Below are 26,675 nucleotides of genomic sequence, written 5' to 3'. Positions count from 1 at the left end.
CTGGAGGCTGGAGAACACAGAGGGCCCTGTTCAAACCTGAACTACTTATCTTCAACTTTGTGTTTGGAATTGTTTTTGAAAATTACTTGGAATAATTTGAGGCATAGGATGATGGAATCGTTCTCCAGAGAGAATTTATATTTCCTTCTGCCAGTTTCCTCCAGGTACTCCCAGCTTGTGATCACATTCATCCAAGTCCAAGTGTCTAGATGTACTGGACTGTGCAGATGTTCTGAATCAAAGCTGCTGGCTTTTGTAAGGCTTAGTTTCCTGGTTTATCCTTATCCTGAGATTATAACCCTTCAGATACTGTCCTGAAAGTGGAGGTATGTGGTGCTGTATCAGGTGCCTCATCTTGCGTGTGCTGTGGGAGATGTCTTGTTCCCCTTGCTCTGTGAGGCCACAGAAGATAGCAGATCAGGTTTGCAACAGATAGCCACTGGGTGAAAGCAGCTCTGAGTGTTGGGCTTGTTTCTCTGAAGTTTCAGTTTCTTGTAGATTTTCACCCAGAGATTCATTAATAATATGTGAGATCTTTGATTATTTTAAGATCTTTTTAAACATAGTTTTTAAAGTTACCTTTAGTAGAAGGTTTGGTCCTGATTACCTAGATCATCATTACCAGAGGGAGAAATATCTTCTATATTTTTAGGCAGTGTCTTTTAGTTTCTTATTATGAGCAAAGGTAAAATTAGTATATTTAACTCTGTCTTCCACACAGCTTTCCTTTTCTTTGTCACTCAATTTTAGGTAATTAATCTTAATTTTTACTTTGTACTATTAAATATATTCATCGCTCTATTACTTTAGCATTTTTAGTGATTTTATCAGTTATCTAATGCTGGTTTAAAACAAAAATTATGTATTATTTTTCATAGTTCTGTGGGTTGTTTGGGCAGTTCCTCTGCTGGTTTTCCTGGACTCATGTGACTTCATTTAGCTGGAGAGTTGGCTGGGCTGCAGGATCCTAGGACTTCATTCACATGTCTAGCAGTTGGTACACACTGTTCGCTGGGGTACCTAGGTTTTTCTCCACGTGACTAGATTAACTTCCTTATGTCGGGGGTCCCCAACCCCCAGGCCGCAGACTGGTACCTGTTAGCAGCCGGGCCACACAGCAGGAGGTGAGTGGCGGGCCAGTGAGCCAAACTTTGCTTGCCGCTCCCCACCACTCGCATTACCTCCCAAACTGTATCCACCCCCACCACCATCCGCTGAAAAATTGTCTTCCACAAAACCAGTCCCTGGTGCCAAAAAGGTTGGGGACCGCTGCCTTACGTGATGGTCTCAGGGCAGCATTTCAAGAGCAGAAGGGCATAAGCTGCAGTGCCTCTTGAGACTTGAGGTCTTAGACTTGTACACCATTACTTCTGTCACATTCTGTTGATTAAAGCTATTTGAAAGTTTAGCTTCAATTCAGGGAGTGGGAATATAGATTCCACTTCTCAATGAGAGGAACTGCAAAATCCTGTGACTGTGTTTTCAGTCTTTCACAATGACATTTGTCCTTCCTAAAAATGATGTGGCAATCAACTTATTTAGGCTACCTTCCGCCTTCTTTCTCCATCCCTTGTATTTATATCACTTGTACGCTATTGAGAAATATATCACATTTTCTTCTGTCACTATATTCTTGCTTTTGCTTCAGTCTTAGACCTAAGTTTGTTTATATATATATATATACATACACACATCATACACATATACACATACATGTCTGTATGTGTATATATACTATTGTGTAAGTTTAAGATGTGCAGCATGATGATTTGATGTACATGTTTATTGCAAAATGATTACCTCAGTAGGGTTAGTTAATACATCCATCATCTCTCATAATTACCTTTTTATATGTATGATGAGAATATTTAAGACCTGCTGTCTTAACAACTTTCAAGTATGTAAGAGCAGTATTGATGACTCTAGTCACCGTGCTGGATATTAGAGCTTCAGAACCTACTCATCTTGTAACTGAGAGTTGGTACCCTTTGGCTAGTATCTCCCTATTTCCCCCACCTCCCTGCTTCTGGCAACCAAAACTTTCTATTTCTGTGAGTTTGGCTTTTTTAGATTCCATATATAAATTAGACCATACATTGTTTGTCTGATTTATCTCAGTTAGCATAACCTCAAAGTCCATTCATGTTGTCATATGGCAGGATTTCCTTTTTTATGGCTGAATGATATTCTATTTCATGTGTGTGTGTATTTCCAGATTTTCTTTATCCATTCATCCATTGTATGTATGTCTGTATATACACACATACACATGCATGTATTAATATATGCATACGCATACACACATACCTGTATATGTATGTATATACACCACATTTTTTAAGTCCGTTCATCCATTAATGGACACTTAGGTTGTCATCATAGGTTTTTCAGTAATCTCTTGGTGGCTAAAGATGATCCTATAGGTCAGGCAGTTTGAGCTATCAAAAAGACCGTCTGTGAATCACATGTACTTTATTCCAGAAGTCTAACCTAATGTTACTGCCAGGCGCTTACTTAGTTACCTGTGAAATATGACATCTGATTAGAAACAGCAGATGAGAAGTGGCAGTTTACAACACAAAGTGGGAACTGAGCTAATACTAGAAACATCTGTATAATTCATGAATCACATTACTACAGAAGGAAATAACCTCTGTTCATCTTATCCGAGGTACCATTGCATAGTACAATAACCAGTGTTAATAACAGTGATCATTAGTTAGTAAAGAAAAGCTGTTTGGGCTTCATTTTGTTTAAGAAGGTATGGAAGCTTATGAAATGTTTTAGGAAAATTGCCGTTAAAGATTATTAAAACATTTAGTGAGTAGTTGTTAGTTTTTTTGAAAATCATTTCTTTGGACCCCTTATTTTCTAGATACAGATATCTGCTGAAGTTTCTACAAGAATTTCAGATAAACTATTTTATTAGTATTTTAATATGTTTCAAGCTTAGTGCAGTGGATGAAATAGTTTCTTGTCTTCAGTTGCAGATTCTTTACCCTGTTCTGTAATGCAAAATGTTCAGCCTCCCAAGTCCAGCCCAGTGCTGTCCACTGTTTTGTCAGGAGCCTCGTCAACAAGGACACCTCCTGCTGCAAATCGCCCAGGTGAACCTGTGGCCTCAGCTGCACAGCCATCAGAGCTGTTACAGCAGAAAGGTATTTGAGAAATTTGTTATATTATATACATAGTACATATATACACACACACACTAATTCAAATAGCTGATTTTAAAAAGTCAAACTGAATAACCATAATTTATGGAAAATACGAGAAAAAGTAATTTAAAATTTCAATTCAAACACGACTATTTTTTAATGTATTCCAGTCTCTGTTTATGATTTTATATAATTGTGTTATAGAATTTTGTTAAATCTGTTATGTATTTTGCATAATTGCAGTCAGAGTTTACATACCGTTTTGTATTTTGCTTTTACATTTACTAAATTATGCAGTTCTTCATATATCTCTGTACAGTTTTATAGTCATGGTTAATAATTCATTGTGGCAATGTATTATAATTTACTAATTCATCCCTCTATTATGGGCCATTTAGTTTCTATTTTTGAAGGTTATTATAGTTTCTTTTAGAATGAAACAACCAAGATTTCCTTGTTTTGTGAATTTCCATATCCTATTTGATGATTTCTTTGCTTGTCATTATTATTAGTGGAAAGTAACTTTTGACCCAGTTTTGAGAATAAGATGATGAAAATGAAGTTGTAGGCCACATTCTTGCATCATTGACAAACAATATGGTTTATTTGTTTGCTTGTTTAATATTCTCAGCATGTTAAATAAGTGACAGGTGACTAAAATATGTTCTTTTGACCCTGTTTCCCCACATTGCCTTTTCTTTTGGCAGTATTCTTGATTGTTTTCTGTCTAGCTAAAATTCCAAATCTATTGATGTTTCAGGTTAATATACTATATTTTTCATTTGATGAGAGAGAACTGCTTTTAGGAATATGTGGTTTATATTTCCAGCACAATCATTAGTAATATTTTAGGGACTACAGTCACTATGCAATGACAGCCCCTCACCTTGAGTATGAAGTATCGGACTCAAGGTGTTTTATGTCCTTGAGTCTCTTATGTTCTGAGACTCAGAAAAAAACAACATAAGTCCTTAGGCGGATCTCACTGCTTGTATCTGTTGAGTGTTCCTTTGGTCAACAGGGGCTTTTCTATCCTTTGATCAGATTATACATTCTAGATTTTCTTATACGGTCTTGTGTTTTAGGAAAACCAACTGCAGCACCAAGGAGTATCCATTGATTCCCAACAAGCCAGTGGGTGTATTAGGAATAGAATCTAGTTATTATAAGTGCTTACCTTCAAAGTGAGGGGCTGGTGGGAAACTTTTACTTATCATGAGTAGAAGAAACTTATGGTAGCTAGGAGCCCTAACTAAATCAGTGGTGCCTTTCTGCTACATTGATGACTGTCTTCCAGATGTTTAGATATATATCCTGCTTGTTTTGGCCCTTTACATTGCTAATTTATTTTTTCCTATCATATTTTCCTTTTGACCATTTTACTTTAAATACCATCCTATCATCTTACTGTAAGTATCATTTTGTAAACCACTTTCCCACTAAATAATTGTTTCCTTTTTCTTACTAGTAAGATAGATTTGAAAAGAGAAGGAACTACCATCTATCGGACACTTACAATGTGCCGGATACTTTATATTTAATATCTCATGTAATCCCCCTATCAATTCTACTAGGTAGACGTTATCCTGGTTTTACAGATGAGAAAAGTGACATTCACAAAGATCAGGTAACTTGCCCAAGATTATAGATTAGTAAGCATCAGAGTGAAAGATTTTTCTTTTTTTTTTGGCCACACCATAGAGTATGTGGGATCTTAGTTCCCTGACCAGGGATCCAACCTGTGCCCCCTGCAGTGGAAGCGGAGTCTTAACCACTGGACTGCCAGGGAAGTCCCAGAGTGAAAGATTTTTAACTCAAACCTTTCTATCCTGTGCTCTTTCTATAAACGGGGCTCGATTATTGTTTTCGTTGGCTGTTAAACTCTTGATTTACCTAAGATAAGCTCCTTGAATAAGTAACAGGAAAGATAATGCTGGAGACATTTGAATTGCAGCTTTTATTGTTTTGTTTTCTGAAGTGGGAGATTGGCTACTTGGTGAGCTTGTTGCCTTTGGATAGCTCTGGGGGACGCACATAGATCTTTGGGAGTTACGGTGCCACGTACGTTGTGCAAATTTTAGTTTATGGGACTGATGCCTCTTGTGTGCAGGGTACAGCTGTGTAGGGTACTCTGTGGATCTGATATGACTAAAATGTTGATACTTAAAAGAGATTAGTCTTTTTCTCCTGTGAATGAAAAATGTCGCCTGCCATATAACAAAGAATGTTGCAGCCACCCAGCTGCTACAAAGCTACCACCAGCAGTGAGCCCTGAGGGAACTCAGGATAGAGACAGACTGCCAGCCCTGAGCCACTGCAGTCACCCCACAGTGCTGCACCTGAGGGACTCAGGGTGAGAAAGAACAGGATGCTGGCCCTAGATACAGCTATGGTACATAGGACAGGAATAATTTCAGTGAGCCCAGATTCTTGCATCTTCCCATACATGGAAAAGTGCTGAATTCATTAACTTAAGATACCCGGTTTTCTTTAATTAATGGTAATCTTCTGATGTTTTGACTACCTGGTCTTTATTGCAAAAACCTCTATATATCCTGGCTTCTCCCTTACTTTGGAGCAGTCCCTCAGAGCTGTCTGAGATGCTCTCTTCCGGGCTTGAAGTCTTTAGAAAGCCTGCCAAATAAAACATAGTTCTCAACTTGTAGGTTGTGCCTTTTTTTCAGTTGACACTCCCAGCTTCGAAAACACCCTTTCCTAGTTATTCTCTCAGCATTTCTTACTGGTTTTTAGAGAGGAGGCTTCAAATTTTTGCTTGCATGTCTCCTAAGAATTTTTTGAAAAGAAGTGTAACTACTTGAACATTTTTAGATTGACTTCTAAAATTTTGCACCAAAAAGTGTAAATACTTGCAGTTATGTAATTTTCAACATACTGCATATGTTTATTTTTAGAACAAAGATGTTATGTTTTTCTGTGTATTCCTGGAATGAAGCCTATCATCCTTTAAAAAATAGTAAAGGGACTTTCCTGGTGGGCCAGTGGTTAAGACTCTGCGCTTCCAGTGCAGGGGGTGCAGATTTGATCTCTGATTGTGGAACTAAGATCCCACGGGCCGTGGAACTAAGGCCAAAAGATTAAAAAAAAAAATGAAATTAGCCCTTTTTAACAAAGTTTACATTTTTCCTTTTTCTTCTTAACGTCATACCCCCTCCCTTGAATGTAGTAGTAACATAATATAATCTTAAGCTAGAAACTCTCTTATCACTCTGTCATGCTTCTCTGCTTCAAGAGTATTATATATAATTGAAATTTCAAAATTTGTTTTATTGTCTATAACTGTAAGTGTCTAAGCATTAACATTTTTTCTTCTGGATTATTCTATCAATACAATTAATGTCAGTATCTACGTGGTCAAAACAACATAAACATCATGAATATTGGTATTTTTTTTTTATGGAAAGTACATTTTTATTGGAAATACATCTTTCATTGAGATAAATGGCTTTCCCTCTTTCCCACCATAGCTCTTTGTACCTGAGTTGTTGTTTGATTCATTATTAGAATAAGATAAACTTTAGAAAATTTTCATTCATAATTTTTATTTTCATATGTATAATTACTGAGAAACTTCGTTCATGTAAAGTAGATAGGAATGGTATCGGAAGGGTTTTATTAAGGCAATATTATTCTATAAAGTTTTTTAACCTTCTGAATTAAATGTGAGAAATTTTTATTGTTGTTTGTTGAATTTTATTTTTCAAGTTGTATACAGTTGGTAGCGTTATTATTTCATGTTGTAGTTTACAATTTTATGTAGTAGTTTACAGTTTTATCATCTCACTTGATCGTCATGTGAAACAGACATATATTTCACCTTTCTCTTATAGATGAGGAAACTGAGGTTTGGAGAAGTTAGATGTTTTGTCCAAAGACATACAGGTTCCCTAAAGGGATGCCAAGACCCAATGCAGATCTTCTGCCTCCAAACCCAGTGCTTGTTTTACTGAGTTAGAAATTATTCAAAATATTATGAATTTTATTATATCATTGCCAGTATAATATCACATACTTTAATGTATTTTTATAAATACAGACACTTCAAGCCATGATGTAGGCCATTTATCTCACGGATGGTTTCTCCATATAACTAATTGGCAAAGGCAGTCCTCATTTTCAAACCAGTGAGACACATTTTATTCTTTGTCCAAAAGTCTGATTTAATTTCTTAATCCAAGGAAATGTGTTCCTGAAGTCTCAAGGGGTATCGTTTGTTTGTTTTTTTGGCACACGGGCTTAGTTGCTCCGTGGCATGTGGGATCTTCCTGGAGCAGGGATGGAACCTGTGTCCCCTGCATTGGCAGGCGGATTCTTAACCACTGCGCCACCTAGGAAGCCCTCAAGGGGTATCGTAAACTCCAATGAGAAATAAATTACATCCTATATCTCCTAAGCCAAATTACTAAGAACGGTCAAATTTGAATGTCAAAGATTATTCTTTTTTATAGTATAGGTTATAAAAACTAGGCAGTGAGTCAATATGCTGTTTCTCATTGCCAAATTTGAAATAAAGCATTGTAATATGTGCCAAATATTAGGCTGTTTGTGCAGCAAGGATTATCTTAAAAAGCAGTGTATTCCTATGGTAAATATATGCACAGTGTGTATCAAACTCTGTTATTTGATTTTTTTTTTTTTTAGTATTTAAATAGGACTCAAGCATAAAAATTAGAAATAACTATTAATTTCATCATACATCATGATAAAAATGTTCCCATATATTTATTATACACACACACACACACACACACACACACACACACACTAATAGGTTTACCTGCTGGTAAATTTTTGGTTGTTGTTGTTAAAAGGAGGTAGAGAATTATATAGTATATAAAGTATAAGGGGATATGAAATGATTATAACCATTATAAATATTTCATGATAAAATAGGTTGTAAAGTACTTTATTGAGCATCGCATAGCCTCTGAAAGAAATCATGTAGAATCTGTACCTATGAGTTTTATCCAATGTATCTTGAAAAAGACTGCTAGTCCTAGAAAATGTTCTGCTTGTTTTGAAAGGAACTAGCATTACTAAGAACATTATTCAGGTTGGTGGAAGATTCTTTTTCTAACTAATGACTTGCCCTAGGGATAAGTATTTTAAGAATAGTTGAAAATAATTGTTTTTAATTAAATATACACAGAAACATGTTTTCAAAATTCAATAGTAATAGTAGTGAATACTTTATAGTATTTACTATATTTCAGGCACCATTCTAAGAAGATTTAAAATATATTAATTCATTTAATCCTCCCAGTAACCATTTGAGGTAGTTGTTACCCTACCTTACAGATGATATAAATGAAGAACAGAGAGGTTAGTAATTTTGCCCAAGGATACACAGCTAGTAAGTGGTATTACCTGGAATTGAACCCAGAGACCCCATCTTTATCCATAATGTTCTGCTCTTTGCTGTTCAATATTTTTTTACTGTTCTTGCTTTGTTCCCACAGAATTCTTTCAAAAGCAATGGATTCTTTTGCAGTTATGGTCGGGGCCTGCATACATGCAGAATCGTTAAATAAATTATCATTTCTCCTGTCACCCTACTTTTCAATATTTTGGAATTAAGAAAGCCAACCCTATTTCTAATATGTTTCATTTTTAACTGAAACATGTATGGCAAGGTAAAAGATAGTCTGTAGGTTTAGGGTACCTCGATTAATCATTTAAAGAAGGAGGAAGCTTTCCTACTAAGATTTAGGATAAGTTAAGGGAATGTGTTTCCTTTGTAAAGTGAGAAAAAGTCTGTTCTTAACGCAGGTACTTTCTTAGGTGGATAAGATGTGGGAAAGAGAGTACTATGGAAAGTGAATCCCTTAAAACCATTCTTTTGTAGGAACCCTTGCAAAGTCTTCTAGTGTGTGTACCTAGATGGAAGACCAGATTAGGAAAAGTTGCTCAAAAGTCTGAACTCTTGAATTTAAAAAAGCTAACCTCCACAAGGGATTTGTTTTCTCCTAAAACTAGTTTTATTTATTCCCAGTGTAACTGTATCTAGGAAACAGTAAAGATGCCTTTTGTTAAGCAACTCCAACTCTTCTGGAGAATTTGGCCTGAAGGTGCTTTAATGATAGGTAGTTTAAACAGAATCTTTTTTTTTTTTAAATATTGGGGCCCTGTCAATAACAGGCTCTTCGTCATGTCGTTCAGTCTGTGAAATATTGTCCCACCCCTTGGTGTTCTAGATTCATACCTTGGAAGTTCTGATGAAGACAGAGTAAATTAGGGATGTGGCATTCCTTCCTTGTTTGATGGCGTGGGTGGTGGTGGTTGGGGTGGGAGGTGCCCCATGTGCATTTCTGCCGTGTACTGTATACAGCCTAGAGCAGGGCATTTCAACATGGATTGACAGTTATTCTGGATTTTTGTGGATTAACCTTACCTTTCTCCTGTGGATTAACTAAATGTCATATTCTTGTGCCATTAGTGTTCCCAAGCTTTTAACAAAGTTTACTTAAACGAACAAAGGAAGGCTAAATTCTGAGTGTATTGAGTCACAGTTGGAGAAGAGCTTAAATCTTGACCATCTCCAGCACTTCCCAAAAAGGACTGCATCTTTTTTTAGGACAGCATCTTTTTTTAGGACAGCAAAATTAAGTATGGTGTGTCACATTCTGTTAATACAGTACTTTGGCAACCATTGTATAATCTAAAATGATATTCTAATAAATAATATTACTCTCTTCTGTCTTATTTATAGGTTTGTTCTAGAGCATTAAATAGTTGCTCTGTAAATTTTTTTTTTATCATTGGATAGCCATCTCGTTTGCTTTCAGTTAAGCATTGGATATTTTTCCAGTAATATGTGAAATCTGTTTTTATTTAGTAAATCTGGAAAAAGGAAAATGTTTATCTTATAATACGTATAGGTTTGCCCTGTGCTTTGGCTCCTTTGATTAGCTGTAGTCAACAGTCTACAGAATGATTCAGTCATGAAAAGAATGGATTTTCTTCATGCTTTTTGGTCTCTGTTAGCTTAGCACAGTAAATGGAATTTCTTGTTTTCTTTCTCTTGTTTCTTACTATATACATACACGTGTACTTTTTAAAGTGCAGTGCTAATTGGCATTTTGAGAAAGTACTTTGTTTTTAAAGAAGTCCTTAAATTGAAGAATTTCTTTTCTATAAAATCTTTTTATTGTTAACTTCTAATTATAAACTTCTTAGTATATTTAACCCAAGATCTAATGTTAGTCAAATTTTCATTTTAACTAGACCTTTATTAGAGAGACATGCCAGTCTGAATTTGGTCTTTCAAGGTATCAAGTTTATTTTTTGTGTTCCCTGAACTTATTTTACATTTATTTTTACTTTCTCAGATGAATTTGTGATAAAACTGCCATTTTATCTATATTTAAAACATGTTTTAGCAAAGCTAGCAGATTTTTCCGTGGTTTCTTTAGTTATGAGGATCAAAGCTTCAGTCATACACAGTTTAACCTTTGCTCTCCTGTAAGTTCAGGTTTTACTCTTTAATAGCTTTTTTCTTACTATAGACAATGAGTTATGTTTCTCCATGCTAATTAAAAAGGTCGCCTGAAGAAAACAATGAGGAGAGCGTCAGAGGTGTTCCACATGATTTTTTTGGTGAGGCAGGGCTTCATTGTGCTTCCAATATTGTGAAATGTTCTTGAAAATCCACACTATGTTACTGGTGTTTTGTGTGTGTGTGTGTGTGTGTGTGTGTTTCTTTTTTCTTTTTTTTCAAATTGAGCTTTAAGATTTTTCTTTGTAAGGATGTTTATTCTTATTTATGAAGCATTTGCACTTTAAATTTTAAAAATTTTCCCTCTTAAAAATTTTGTGGATATTAATTTTTTGTCTTGGTTTTGCTAGATTAATTAAATAATAAAAATATGCAATCAACTTTTTTTTTTAAAGGGAGGTATTACACAGTTACCGGTTGTTGTGCCTTTTCCACAGACTCTGCCTTCTCGCTGTATCTCACATCGAGGCCTAGTCTCCTTCACCTACTTCAGACTCACATGTAGGCAGTAGGCTGATGCTGCCATTGGCCATCTCAGAAAATTCACTTTTCTGTGATTGTCTCACTTGTAGGGCCACAGTTAATAAGCCTCCCCCCCCGCCCCCTTTTGAGCATCTACTCTGAGCAGAGAACTGTGCTGAATACAGTTCTTTAACTGTCATTCTTTTTCCGTTATGAGATACCATCAGGGTGGCATTAGCAGAAGGAAGGTACCAAGTATCTGTATGTGTGTTGTGTGCTGTATGACTTCATTTCAGTAGAAATGATCACTGCTCACCAAGAATACACAGTCCCAAAGGAAGTATACCACAAGGGTCCCAAGGTCAAAGAAGGTAAACGTGTATAGAGCTCAGTAAAATGTTCAGAGAATATCAGTGCAGTTTCCTAAATATTATCAGTGTCAGACACGGTACTTATTTTTTTATATATACACTTAAACTAATTAGTTCATATTAAAGCTGCTTTTACTAAACTGCTTTGCAGAGATTTTCTAACGGTTTCAGTTTTGATAATAAATTAGCTAACATTAATATGCATGCTGGGATGTTCTTTGGAATGTCAGAGTTCTTTCTCACTTTTTATGCAATGTCAGAATTTTATTTCCCATCTTTCCTGTGGTTTGACTCTTGTGTTTGTGCTTTCCACTTACAGGCATGCAGTATGGTGACTATGTTAATAATCAAGCTAGCTCCGCACCAACTCCCTTGTCATCAGCTTCCGATGATGAGGAAGAGGAGGAGGAGGATGAGGAAGCAGGTCTGCTTTAGCTTTACACCAGTTCTCGATCTTTTCCTACTCAAGCTTTCTTTTTACATCCACAGTCTTACTTACTAGTCCTTAAAAAATGTGTCTTTGCAGATTTAGCTCAATAGCTTGGTTTGAGTTATAGAAGGTTGGGTCACTCAAAATGAGGTGTTTTGCTTGTTTATTTGTTTTGTGTTTTCTCCTTTGGACATCTCTACCATTTTGTAAGTAACCATACATTTTTCATGATGATAGAGTGCTTGCTTCTTTCAGAAATGCATTTTCTCTCATGCCGCATGCAAAGGAATGAGTCCTGACTGAAGCTTTTGGCTGATGGTTGCTGTAGCACCCTTTTAGGATTCCTTTCAGGAATGTTTTATTTTCTTCTTTGCATGCTACTTTAGTCTAATCAAAATGAATCATACGGATTTTATAAAAGCGAAAGAGAAATAGGACAGTGTTTCTCTGAGGTCCTTGTGGCCTTCCTCGTCACATGTTTAGAAGACTCCAAATTTGTAGTTATTTTCCTGCTTCATGGAGTAGCAGTTGACACTGTGCTAGTTGAAGAAAATTGTGCATGCGATTATGTGAGGTAGGCTGTTTAAAATATTTTTCTGCCTTTGATAAGTATAACTATTGAATATTAAGTAGTTCAGTTCCTCCATTAATTCTAATAGTTTTAAGACTGAACCAATAAGTGATGATCTTTCAAGTTATTATGCATGACCATGATTCTCTTTCTGTTATCTTCATAACTGAATGGAAGGATTTGCTCTGTAAACAATCCGTTTAAGTAAAAGTTTCCATTTCCTTTGCTTTTTTTAAATATTCAAATCCTTATGCATGATTTGAGGTGGTGGGTTGAAAATAGAGTGTTCCAGATGGAGAGTAATTTTTCTTACCTTAAAAATCTAAATACCCATTTATCTTTCTAAATTTTGGGTAATTTTTTATTTCATATGATTTTAGTCTTATAGAAAGAGTGAAAGAAACTGCCATGTACACTTTTACCATTTTTGCTGCATTTGCTTCTCTCTATATTCATTTTTCCTATGTCATCTGAATGTAAGGTAGAGATATTATGAACCTGTACCTCTAAATACTTCAGTATGTATTTCCTGACTGTAAGGACAATGTCTTATACAACATAAGTACAGTACAGTTACCAAGAAATTGAACACTGATGCAATAATATCTGTTACACAGTCAATAGTCAAATCTCAACAGTTATCTCAATGAGATCTTTCCCTTTTTTTTCAGCTCTTTATTGGAGTATAATTGCTTTACGTTGTAGTGCCAGTTTCTGCTGTACAACACAGTGAATCAGCTGTATGCATACATGTACTCAACAAGGTCTCTTATAGCTGTTTCCATGGCGCAGGATCCAGTCCAGGGTCATGCATTGAATTTAATTGTCATTTCTGTTTAGACTCCTTCAACCTAGAACAGTCCCTTAACCTTTCTTTCTCTTTCTTGACTTTGACATTTTGCCAGTCATTTTGTAGAATGTGCCTCAGTTTGGGTTTATCTGGTGTGTACTTGTGATTAGATTCAAATCATGCATTTTTGGCAAGATTACCACTGAAGTAATGTTGTGTTCTCAGTACATTCTCTCCAAGGCCAATATGTGTCCCTATATTGATGATGTTAACTTTGATTACTTGATTAAGATGGTGTCTGCCAGGTTTCTCAACTGTAAAGTTACTTCTCTTCTCCTTTGAAATTAATAAGTAATTTGTGGGGAAATTCTTTGATACTATGTAAATATCCTGTTCTTTATTAAACCATCACGCATTAGTTTCAACATTTATTGGTGATTTTCTGGTTTCAGCATTCCTTCTATATTTATGAGTTGAGGTATCACTGTGAAGAAGAGCTTTCCCTTCTCCCTCGTTGATTTCTTTTGGTTCATATTGACTGATGGATTCTTATTTTATTCAGTGGGTAATAATCCATTACTGTCATTAGTTATTTTGATAGCAGCTTGTCCTAAACCTGGCCAGTAGCAGCTCCTTCAAATTGTCTTTTAAAAATGTTCCCATGAATCTTTAAGCACTTATTTTAAGTACCTTAAGTCCTTGATAAGACATTCCCAGCTCATCTTGTATTTGGGCTTCTGCAAGCCGGGGACAAACCATTTCCTTTAGTCCTGGTACCTATAGTGGAGAAAGGGATTTTAGAAACCAAGATCTGATTGTAATGTATGCTCATTGCTTCCAGGCCCTGAATTATTATTATTATTTAATGTATATATTATTCAGATCCTACATATGTCTCACTTTTTAATCTCATGATCCTTATTTTACACATTTCAAAAATGTGTTATTTTGTGTAATGTTGTTAGCCTAAATTATCCCTGTTTTTGTTCTGCTTACAGTTAGGTGCAGTGGTTGAAAATCCCATTTCCTTAAACAGAAAAAAAATTGGAAAATCACAAAGATTTAGCATTAATGGCTTTTCTCCTGTCACCTTATCTTATTTAACTACCTTTTTCTTGGATATATTACAGATTAAAAATCCCAAAGTTCTTAACTCACAGCATTTAGAATCTAATAATACCTAACATCTTTGAATACTTACAGTATGCCAGACGCAGCACTAAAGCGCTGAAACGCTGTGGGGTTTTGTGTCATTTCTTCTCTGTTCAAATCCTGGCTTTGTCACTTACTAGCTTTGTGACCTTAGACAAATTTCTTAAACTCATTGAGTCTCAATTTGCTCGTCTTGTAAAATGGGGAATAGTAATAGTAACAATTACATGTGGCTGTTTTGAGGATTGAAGGTATTCTTTGTAAAGAGCTTAGAACAGTGTCAGGCAAATGGTAAAATCTCTCGAAAAAAAGATTAGCTGCCATTACTAACATTGAGAACATGCTCTTATCTCAGTTTATTCTTCTCAACCATCCTGCAAGGCAGAGATAATTGGCTCCATTTTGCAGATGAGTTGACTGATGTGAACAAGTATAGTAACATTTGTCTCTGGTCACACAGCTTCTAATTAGCAGAGTAGAGTTTCAAACTGAGGTCTCTCTGTCTGCAGAGAGGTGTGAAGAGGATAGTCTTTATCTCCTAGTGAGAACTCAAAGTTCCGGAATAGGGGGGACCGAAAGCACACATGGCAGTGGTCACCATGGTATTACTTACTTGTTGTCTTCCTCCTTTGCCTTTTTTATTAAACAGCAAAATAATGACTGGACTCTGGACATTTTTACTAGGATTCTGGTGTTATCTCTTCATGGTTTGTTAAAAAAAAAAAATCCTGTTTTTGTTGATTGCAAATTAAAGGGACATTCTGAGTGAGGGGAAAGAAAATCTAGCTTTAAAATGAATTATTTTTTTTTTTAGATCCTGCTCAGTTACAATATTTTTTTTTCATATATAAAAAGGTAAAATTGCCTTAAATTGGTGTGGAGGTTACATATACGTGTGTCTGTCAAGTAGAGATTTTGTAGTGCTCTGTGTTTCAAGCATTTCAGTGGTTTTCATTTCCCTATAATCATGAGATTTTTGTGTGTTTAGTTTATGTGGAATTCTCCAGTTTCAGAAAAATTTATTAAGCAGTAATGAAATATCAACTAGCAGCTTTGGACATCAGTAATATTCTTCTTTATAGTTATAGTTAAGGTAACTATCCACTTATTTTAGCTTTTCATTTATTAAAGCTTAGGGTTTCCTTGATAGTGGGTCTATCCAGGAGTCAAGTACAGGGATATTTATTTAAAACTTTCAGTTTTAAAAGAAAATTTTGATTTCAGTTCTGATTTTACATTAAGCCATCTAATTATATTTTTTAAATTATGTGCTACAAATAGGCTTCCTTTTTAAAGTTTCCTCATTAAATGCACACTTGCAAACTAAAATAGGATTTTGTACTAGAGACAGTCTTACTTTTTTTGGAAGCTTCTAAAAGTTCGGAATTGTTGGAGAATAAACTTAAATTTAAAGAAAGCTTGAGCATATAGCAAGCTATCAGGTTCCCATAATGGTTATATCTTAAATTCTTCACTAAGTTTATTCAGTCACGGGTATTCACTCCTTAAGTTGTTAGTGCTAGAGTGGACCTTTCATTAGTTTTAGGTACAGTACTGAAGAAGGTACTGTCATACCTGTACTAGTAAGGGTTACTAACTTGAAAATAGGGGTGAAAGGGAATAAGCAGTGAAATAAAAACTGAGAAGTGAAATAAAATGAAAGAGGGGAGTAAGAAACCAAAGGCCAGAATCAGCCCTAGTCCCTGGGAGACATTGTCAGCTAATGTTCTGTCACCTGCTATGTGTACTCCCAGTCGCCTTTCCTCTAGGGAATTTTCAGCTTGGGAAGAGGCCAGAGGACAGCAGGAAGCTGTCTCCCATGGCCCTGGTAATGTGACAGCTTGAGGTTACATTTTGTAAATGATGTGAGGAAAAAAAACTTCCGATTTTTTTCATAATGAGTTTTAAGGTGCTAGTCAGTTTTTATTTGACTTTCACACAGGCTAATAGTAATTCAGTGCCAGGCACTATGTCAGAGATAATAATATGTTTATGGTTTGCTTGGGTGTTTTAGAAGGTCATGTTGTATTTTGACACAGAACAAGCTAAGTCAACTCCTGTAGATAACAGGACAGTATTGGCCTTATCTCTGACTTCCACAGAAAATTCTTTTTTTTTTTAAATTCAGGTATATAATACGGTATTGTTATAGCTATAGTCGTTATGCTATACATTAGATCCCCAGATCCCTAGAACATATAAATAGCTGCAAGATTGTACTCTTTGATCAGCATCTTCCCTTTCCCTCCACCACCCCCCTACCTCCCACCAAAGAAAATCCCTAAAAGCGTTCAAATCCATCTTTCTCTTTAACTGATGTACCATTTGATTATTTTAACAGATAAATATCTTTCAACTAAATTCAATACATATTTAGTATATTTTTAAAATTTTAGGAATTGAACACATGTCGGGTCTGTGAAGGATGTAAAAAAGATATCCATGCCACTAAGAACAGTATTAGTTTGAGGGTTTTCAGTGTCCATATACATTGAAAAGAAAATGTGGTCGTGTTTACAGGTGGTACCTGTTACCTGTATATGATTGCTATAGCCGGAAGCTCCAACTTTCTGTACAGTGAAAGAGGGCAGAGTATTAGGGCTATAGCAGAAGGAGATTTGGTACCAGTGTTCAGAGTTAGAATTCAAAAGGCACTTTCTAATAGAAATAGTGATTGGATGGTGATTGGATGTCTAGGCTAGCCCCAAAACTAATTAACTGAAATACTGAACATTTGCAAGTGCTTTATTTTTTCCAGCCTGTCACAAATGAGTGGTATTTAATCCATAACATGGATTATGGGTTTTAAGAGTGCCTATGAAATAACTTGGGATAATATATACCAGTTATTTCATTATTTCTCTGAAAAAGTGTGTTCTGAGTTCTGAACAACCAGTTTATAAACAGATTAATGATGCCCTATTTGTGAGCTTGATTAAAAACCATGAAGCTCACAATCTGATTTGGAATATAGAACAAAATTACAGTAAGTACTATGTTAATCACAGTTTCACAGGAATCCATGGGAGAATCTGGAACCAGATGTAGGATGGGATGACAGGATGATTCCCCTGGAGGGCGGGCAGGGGAACCGAACTGAATCTGAAAGAAGAACTTGAAATTGGGCAGGGGAGGGATCTAGGGAGAGGCAGGAGACACTTAGCTTGAGAGAAGATGGCATATTTGGGGAACTTTAGTGAGTTTGGTACCTATGGTTTGCAGAGAGCAATGGCAAGAAGAATTGAATGGGGGTGAGTAGGATGGCTGGGTAGGATCTTTAAGAATCTTGCATTTCCTAGTAAGCAATTTGGGTTTTATCTTGAAGGTAGTGAGATATCACTGAAGGAGTTTACATGGGAAAATAACATAACCAAACTTGCAGTTTAGAAATGCAAATTGATTTTACACTTACAGAAGAAATTGATTAGAGCTTGAGGCTTTTGGAATAAGCCAATGAGAAATAAGAGTTCTTAGACTAAGGTAGCAGGAAGATTGGAGAGGGGGAGAGAATTCACAGAGTATTACTGAAAGAAGGGAACCATTATTACAAATCAAAAGTAACTTGGTTAGCAGTGATAAATGTTAAGGAAAGTTTGGTTGAAGTCTGCGAACAAACGATTGGCTTTGTAATCAGGAGGTTCTTGTCTTGGTCTTTCTTTCCCCCTCTTGTAGCACTGTTTTAGGATAGGAAGAGGGAAGAGAAAAAAATGAAAAACATTTCCCGAGTCTCTGGCTAGTATCTGGCTAGTTTAATTTATATCTGTTATAGGTGTTTAATCTTAAGTAGGTGTTACAAAATATGTTGTTACAAATAAGGAATGACTCAGAAATGTTAGGATTCTTATCCATTTTCTCTCAGCTGGTGAGTGGTAGAGATGGAATTTGACTTACACTTTTTCCATGTTTTATACATGTTATAAGGAAATGAAATCTCAAATTACCTGGTCAATTTCAAGTTGAACAATACTGGTAAGTGCGTTAGACTTTGTTTACCCATGGAGAGAGAATGGTTTAAGTCTTTTTTAGAAGGCTTCAGTGCATCCTGGTTTTTTCCCCCAACTTCACAGATTCTGAGCTATACATTTGACCTTACTCCTTACTTCCTCCGATTCAGCTCCCCCTCTTTTCTGACTTCCCCTTTTCTTCTCTCAGCCTGTGATATAGAGCCAGTAAAAGAATGAGGGAAAATGTTTCCCAAGTATTACATTCATACTCACCCTCTATTTGATATCAGAATATTTATTATCACTAATTGTAGTGTGAAGAGACTAAGGCAGAATGGACCTGTCAAAGGTTTAAGAGTGGCGACAAGTGCCAAAGCTTTGCATTCAACTAAAACTAGCTTGTATTTAGAAAACGGTATTTTGCTTGGTATTGTGGTTCCAAATATCAATACAGTAGTACAGCTGCCTCATATATATATATATGTATATATATATATACACACACACACTCGTGATAGGGAAGCAGATATCATATATGATTACAGTACAGCTTGAAAAGTGCAGTAGTTCAGGGTTGAGAAAATGTCCCTACATAGGAGAAGAAGTGATTTTCCATAGGTATGTCAGAAAGGTTTTAGGAAAGGTTTGAAATTTGAAGGATGAGTAGGAATTTGTCATGTGGAAAAAGGAAATCTAGGCTAATGTACCAATACGTACAGTGCATAACACAAAAAAATGGTATATTGGGATCAAGAGTGAGAAGTTTGGTGTGACTGTGTCATAAGGTAAAGGAGGGAAGATGGTAGAAGAACAGGTGGGAGATGGAAGTGACAAGGAAAGAGGAAGACAAATTTTGATGCTTCTTTTATGGTAATACAAAAGCATTTAGACATTATTCTGCAAAATGGTAGGGGAACTAGTGAAGGTGTTTTTAAGCATGTTCAGAATAGTGACATGTTTCATAATGTACCTTTTTAAAAAATACCATTTTGATTTGTGTTGGTGATAGCATAACCTAATTAGAATTAATCTGAACAATAAGTTTAGCAGAGTTTGAGTCTGTTTAGTTTAGTGGTTCACCTGGATGTATAACTTTTATTGTTGCTTTGATATTTTAACAAATTCAAATAGATTTGCGTTTGTTCTTTTCTTCTGAAAGTGAATTTTTAAAAAAATTTATTTATTTATTTATTTATTTATTTGGCTGCATGGGATCTTCGCTGTGGCACACCTAATCTTTCATTGCGGCATGCAGGCTCCTCGTTGCTGCGTGCAGGCGTCTCTCTAGTTGTGACGCGCGGAGGCTCTAGAGCGCGCAGGCTTAGTTGGCCCGTGGCATGTGGGATCTTAGCTCCCCGACCAGGAAACCAACCCATGTCCCCTGCAATGGAAGTCAGATTCTTAACCACTGGACCATCAGGGAAGTCCCTGAAAGTGATATTTAAACTAGCAGGTTTCAAATTATCCGGTAAATAAAATAGAATATTTCTATCAAATTAATACTTTAAAGTTTGTTACTATAGCATTATTATTAAAGTGGGCAATATTTTAAGCATTAATATTTGATTTGACATGAAAGAAGCTAAGCAGCATAATTACGTAGTAGTATGTTATTATGTATCTGTTAATCCTATACTCCTAATTTGTCCTACCCCCCTGCTCCCCTTTAGTGACCGTAAGTTTGTTTTCTATGTCTGTGGGTCTGTTTGTGTTTTGTATATAGAGTCATTTATATTATTTTTTTAGATTTTAAATATAAGTGATATCATAGAGTATTTGCCCTTCTCTATCTGACTTCACCAAGTATAATTTTCTCTAGGTCCATCCAGGTTGCCGTAAATGGTGATAGTTCATTCTTTTTTTTATGGCTTAAGCCAGTTGTCTGTTGATGGGCACTTGGGTTGTTTCCATGTCTTGGCTATGTAAATAGTGCTTCTGTGAACATTGGGGTGCATGTATCTTTTCAAATTACAGTTTTTATTTTTTCCGGATGTGTACCCCCAGCAGTGAGATTGCTGGATCATATGATAGCTCTATTTTTACTTTTTTAAGGAACCCCCATACTGTTTTCCATAGTGGTTGCACCAATTTACGTTCCCACCAACAGTACACGAGGCTTCTCTTTTCTCCACACCCTCCCCAGCATTTCTTATTTGTAGACTTTATGATGATGGCCTGTCTGACCAGTGTGAGATGATACCTCATTGTGGTTTTGATTTGCTTTTCTCTAATAATTAGTAATATTGAACATATTTTCATGTGCCTGCTGACCATCTGTATGCCTTCTTTGGTGAAATGTCTGTTTAGGTCTTCTGCCCATTTTTTTGATTGAGTTGTTTGTTCTCTTTGATATTGAGTTGTGTGAGCTGTTTGTATATTTTGGATATTTAACTGTGTGTCAGTCTCATCGTTTGCAAATTTTTTTCTCCCGTTCTGTAGATTGTCTTTTCATTTTGTTGGTGGTTTTCTTTGCTATGCAAAAGCGTTTAAGTTTGATTAGGTCCTTTTGTTTATTTTTGTTTCTGTGGTATTTTTGTAATAACTGCTTTGTTGAGACATAATTCACATACCATAAAATTCACTCATTTAAATTTAAACAAAGTTCTGCAACCATCACTGTGTAATTCTAGAACATTTTCATCACCTCAAAATAGAAACTCCATGTTTTAGCAGTCACTTCCTATTCTTGCCCAGGGCTACATACACATACACACATACACATGCACAGTCTTGGCACCACTGATCTACTTTTTGTCTTTATAGATTTGTCTCTTTTGAACCTTTCATATAAATAGATCATATACTATTTGGTTTTTATGACTGGCTTCTTTTTCAGCATGTTTTCAAGCTTTATCCACGTTATAGCATGTGTCAGTCCTTTGTTCCTTTTTATTGCCAAATAATATCTTATTGTGTGGATATATATATCACATTTTATTTACCTATTCATAAGTTTTGGGACATTTGGGTTATTTCCACTTTTGAACCATTATGAATAATGCTTCTAATATTGTTCACGTACAACTGTTTGGGGGGGATGTATGTTTTCACTTCTCTTGAGTGGAATTGCCAGATCATATGATAACTCTATGCCAATCCTTTTGAGAAACTATCAGACTATTTTTCAGCATGGCTGCAACATTTCACAATCTCATGAAGGCTTCAGTTTCTCCACATCCTTGCCAAAACTTTCTATTATCTGTCTTTTTAATTACAGACATCCTAGTGGGTGTGAAATGGTATCTCATTGTGGTTTTGATTTTCATTCCCAGAATGGCTGGTGATGTTGAGCATCTTTTCATGTGCTTATTGGCCATTTGTTTATCTTTTTTGGAGAAACGTCTGTTTAGATCCTTTGCTTTGCTCATTTTAATTTGGTTATTTGTCTTTTTTTTTTTTTTTTTACTTTATTTTTGGCTGCATTGGGTCTTTGTTGCTGAGCACAGGCTTTCTCTAGTTGTGGTGAGTAGGGGCTACTCTTTGTTGCAGTGCTCTGACGTCTCAGTGTGGTGGCTTCTCTTGTTGCACAGCATGGGCTCTAGAGGTGCGGGCTTCTGTAGTTGCAGCACGTGGGCTCAGTAGTTGTGACACACGGGTTTAGTTGCTCTGCGGTATGTGGGATCTTCCTGGGCCAGGGCCCGAACCCATGTCACCTGTATTGGCAAGTGGATTCTTAACCACTGCGCCACCAAGGAAGTCCCTGGTTATTTGTCTTTTTATTGTTGAGTCATAAGAGTCCTGTAAATACTTTGGATATTAGACCTTTATTAATTAGATAAATGATTTGCAAATATATTCTCTCATTCTGTGGGTTGTCTCTCTACTTTCTTGATGATATCATTTGGAACACAAAAGTTTTTAATTTGATAAAATCAACTGGGTCTATTTTCCTTCTTTTGTTGCTTGTGCCTTTGATGTCATATCTAAAAATCCATTGCCTAATTGAAGGTCATGAAGATTTACTCCCATATTTTAAGAATTTTAGCACTTATATTTAGGTCTGTGATCCATTTTGAGTTAATTTTAGCATAAGGTGTAAGTAAGGGGTCTAGTTTCATTCTCCTGCATGTGGATATCTAGTTCAGCACAGTTTGTTGAAGAGAATATTCTTTCCCCACTGAAATGCCTTGGCATATTGGCTTGTTTTGTTTTGAGGTGAAATCTACATAACATAAAATCAACCATTTTATTTTTTTATTTTTATTTATTTATTTATTTATTTATTTATTTATTTTCTGGGGGGGTACACCAGGTTCAATCATCCGTTTTTATACACATATCCCCATCTTCCCTCCCTTCCTTGACTTCCCCCCCCCAAGCCCCCCCCACCCTCCCCGCCCCAGTCCTCAAAGGCATCTTCCATCCTCGAGTTGGACTCCCTTTGTTATACAACAACTTCCCACTGACTATTTTACAGTTGGTAGTATATATATGTCTGTGTTACTCTCTCGCTTCGTCTCAGTTTCCCCTTCACCCCCCGCCCCCTCCCATACCTCGAGTTCTCCAGTCCATTCTCTGTATCTGCATCCTTGTTCTGGTCACTGAGTCCAACAGTACCATTTTTAGATTCCGTATATGTGAGTTAGCATACAATATTTGTCCTTCTCTTTCTGACTTACTTCACTCTGTATGACAGACTGTAGTTCTATCCACCTGATTACATATAGCTCCATCTCATCCCTTTTTATAGCTGAGTAATATTCCATTGTATATATATGCCACATCTTCTGTATCCATTCATTTGTTGATGGGCATTTAGGTTGCTTCCATGTCCTGGCTATTGTAAATAGTGCTGCAATAAACATTATGGTACAAGTTTCTTTTGGGATTATGGTTTTCTTTGGGTATATGCCCAGTAGTGGGATTACTGGATCATATGGTAGTTCTATTTGTAGTTTTTGAAGGAACCTCCAAATTGTTTTCCATAGTGGCTGTACCAATTTACAGTCCCACCAACAGTGCAGGAGAGTTCCCTTTTCTCCACACCCTCTCCAACATTTGTTGTTTCCAGACTTTGTGATGATGGCCATTCTGACTGGTGTGAGGTGATACCTCATTGTGGCTTTGACTTGCATTTCTCTGATGATGAGTGATGTGGAGCATCTTTTCATGTGTTTGTTGGCCATCTGTATGTCTTCTTTGGAGAAATGTCTATTTAGGTCTTCTGCCCATTTGTGGATTGGGTTATTTGCTTTTTTGGTATGAAGCTGCATGAGCTGCTTGTATATTTTGGAGGTTAATCCTTTGTCCGTTGTTTCATAGGCAATTATTTTTTCCCACTCTGAGGGTTGCCTTTTAGTCTTGTTTATGGTTTCTTTTGCTATGCAAAAGCTTTTAAGTTTCATGAGGTCCCATTCATTTATTCTTGATTTTATTTCCATGATTCTAGGAGGTGGGTCAAAAAGGATGGCGCTTTGATGGATGTCATATAGTGTTCTGCCTATGTTTTCCTCTAGGAGTTTGATAGTGTCTGGCCTTACATGTAGGTCTTTAATCCATTTGGAGTTTACTTTTGTATATGGTGTTAGGAAGTGTTCTAATTTCATTCTTTTGCATGTTGCTGCCCAGTTCTCCCAGCACCGCTTATGGAAGAGGCTGTCTTTTTTCCATTGTATATTCGTGCCTCCTTTGTCAAAGATAAGGTGCCCATATGTGTTTGGGCTTACTTCTGAGTTCTCTATTCTATTCCATTGATCTTCCTTTCTATTTTTGTGCCAGTACCATACTGTCTTGATCACTATGGCCTTGGAGTATAGTTTGAAGTCAGGAAGCCTGATTCCACCAACTCCATTTTTCCTTCTCAAGATTGCTTTGGCTATTTGGGGTCTTTTGCGTTTCCATACAAATCGTAAGATTTCTTGCTCTAGTTCTGTGAAAAATGCCATTGGTAATTTGATCGGGATTGCATTGAATCTGTAAATTGCTTTGGGTAGTACAGACATTTTCACGATGTTGATTCTTCCAATCCAGGAACATGGTATGTCCCTCCATCTGTTTGTGTCGTCTTTGATTTCTTTCATCAATGTCTTAAAGTTTTCTGCATACAGATCTTTTGCCTCCTTAGGCAGGTTTATTCCTAGGTATTTGATTCTTTTTGTTGCAATGGTGAATGGGAGAGTTTCCTTAATTTCTCTTTCTGCTCTTCCGTTGTTCGTGTATAGGAATGCAAGAGATTTCTGTGCATTAATTTTGTATCCTGCTACTTTACTAAACTCATCAATTAGTGCTAGCAGTTTTCTGGTAGAGTCCTTAGGGTTTTCTATATATAATATCATGTCATCTGCAAAGAGTGACAGTTTTACTTCTTCTTTTCCAATTTGGATTCCTTTTATTTCTTTTTCTTCTCTGATTGCTGTGGCTAAAACTTCCAAAACTATGTTGAATAATAGTGGTGAGAGTGGACACCCTTGTCTTGTTCCTGTTTTAAGGGGGAATTCTTCCAGTTTTTCTCCATTGAGAACAATGTTGGCTGTTGGTTTTGCATATATGGCTTTAATTATGTTGAGGTAATTTCCTTCTATGCCCATTTTCTGGAGAGCTTTTATCATAAATGGATGTTGAACTTTGTCAAAAGCTTTTTCTGCATCTATTGAAATGATCATATGGTTTTTATCCTTCAATTTGTTGATATGATGTATCACATTGATTGATTTGCGTATATTGAAGAATCCTTGCATCCCAGGGATAAACCCCACTTGATCATGGTGTATGATCTTTTTAATGTGCTGTAGCAGTCTGTTAGCTAGTATTTTGTTGAGGATTTTTGCATCTATATTCATCAGTGATATTGGTCTATAGTTTTCTTTTTTTGTGACATCTTTGCCTGGTTTTGGTATCAGGGTGATGGTAGCCTCGTAGAATGAGTATGGGAGTGCTCCGCCTTCTGCAATATTTTGGAAGAGTTTGAGAAGGATAGGTGTTAACTCTTCTCGAAATGTTTGATAGAATTCGCCTGTGAACCCATCTGGTCCTGGGCTTTTGTGTGTTGGGAGATTTTTAATCACTGCCTCAATTTCTGTACTTGTGATTGGTCTGTTCATGGTTTCTATTTCTTCCTGGTTCAGTCTTGGAAGATTGTATTTTTCTAAGAGTGTATCCATTTCTTCCAGGTTATCCAATTGATTGGCATATAGTTGCTTGTAGTAGTCTCTCATGATCTTTTGTATTTCTGAGGTGTCCGTTGTGACTTCTCCTTTTTCATTTCTAGTTCTGTTGATTTGCATCTTCTCCCTTTTTTTCTTGATGAGTCTGGCTAACGGTTTATCAATTTTGTTAATCTTCTCAAAGAACCAGCTTTTAGTTTCATTTATTTTTCTTATGGTTTCTTTCCTTTCTTTTTCATTTATTTCTGCTCTGATCTTTATGATTTCTTTCCTTCTGCTCACTTTAGGGTTTCTTTGTTCTTCTTTCTCTAGTTGTTTGAGGTGTAAGGTTAGGTTGTTTATTCGATCATTTTCTTGTTTCTTAAGGTAGGACTGTATTGCTATAAACTTCCCCATTAGAACTGCTTTTGCTGCATCCCATAGGTTTTGGGTTGTTGTGTTTTCATTGTCATTTGTTTCTAGATATTTTTTGATTTCCTCTTTGATTTCTTTAGTGATTCCTTGGTTGTTTAAGAGTGAATTGTTTAGCCTCCATGTGTTTGTCTTTTTTGCAGTTTTTTTCCTGTAATTGATATCTAGTCTCATGGCGTTGTGGTCTGAGAAGATGCTTGATATGATTTCAATTTTCTTGAATTTGCTGAGGTTTGATTTGTGACCCAAGATGTGATCTATCCTGGAAAATGTTCCGTGTGCACTTGAGAAGAACGTGTATTCTGTCGTTTTTGGATGGAATGTCCTATAAATATCAATTAAGTCGAGATGGTCTCATGTGTCATTTAAAGCTTGTGTGTCTTTATTTATTTTCTGTTTGGATGATCTGTCCATTGATGTAAGTGGGGTGTTCAGGTCTCCCACTATTATTGTGTTCCTGTCGATGTCCCCTTTTATAGCTGTTAGCATTTGCCTTATGTATTGAGGTGCTCCTATATTGGGGGCATAGATATTTACCATTGTGATATGTTCTTCTTGGATGGATCCCTTGATCATTATGTAGTGTCCTTCCTTGTCTCTTTTAATAGTCTTTACTTTCAAGTCTAATTTGTCTGATATGAGTATTGCTACTCCAGCTTTCTTTTGACTTCCATTTGCATGGAATATCTTTTTCCATCCCTTTACTTTCAGTCTATATGTATCCCTTGGTCTGAAGTGGGTTTCTTGTAGGCAGCATATAGAAGGGTCTT

At 36.2% G+C, this 26,675-nt stretch overlaps 1 protein-coding gene across 6 annotated transcripts in view; it reads left to right on the top strand.

Moving 5' to 3' along the window:
* SEC24B (SEC24 homolog B, COPII coat complex component) overlaps nt 1–26,675 on the top strand; it is a 94,184-nt gene that overhangs the window by 24,025 nt on the left and 43,484 nt on the right. For 3 of the 6 annotated variants that reach the window (XR_009048779.1, XM_057705675.1, XM_057705679.1), the window contains 2 exons: nt 2,985–3,158; nt 11,824–11,928. The exons of 1 other annotated variant lie outside the window; for it this stretch is intronic. Coding sequence is in view for 4 of the 5 variants with exons in the window: in XM_057705675.1 (XP_057561658.1) it covers nt 2,985–3,158; nt 11,824–11,928 (279 nt within the window). In the remaining variant the exon portion in view is untranslated. The remainder of the gene's footprint in view (nt 1–2,984; nt 3,159–11,823; nt 11,929–26,675) is intronic. 2 more of the 6 variants (XM_057705677.1, XM_057705676.1) reach the window with 2 other exon arrangements.

Source organism: Hippopotamus amphibius, chromosome 13 (genome assembly GCF_030028045.1).
Source record: "Hippopotamus amphibius kiboko isolate mHipAmp2 chromosome 13, mHipAmp2.hap2, whole genome shotgun sequence".
Classification (NCBI taxonomy): domain Eukaryota; kingdom Metazoa; phylum Chordata; class Mammalia; order Artiodactyla; family Hippopotamidae; genus Hippopotamus; species Hippopotamus amphibius.
This window is presented reverse-complemented; position numbering and strand designations above follow the sequence as displayed.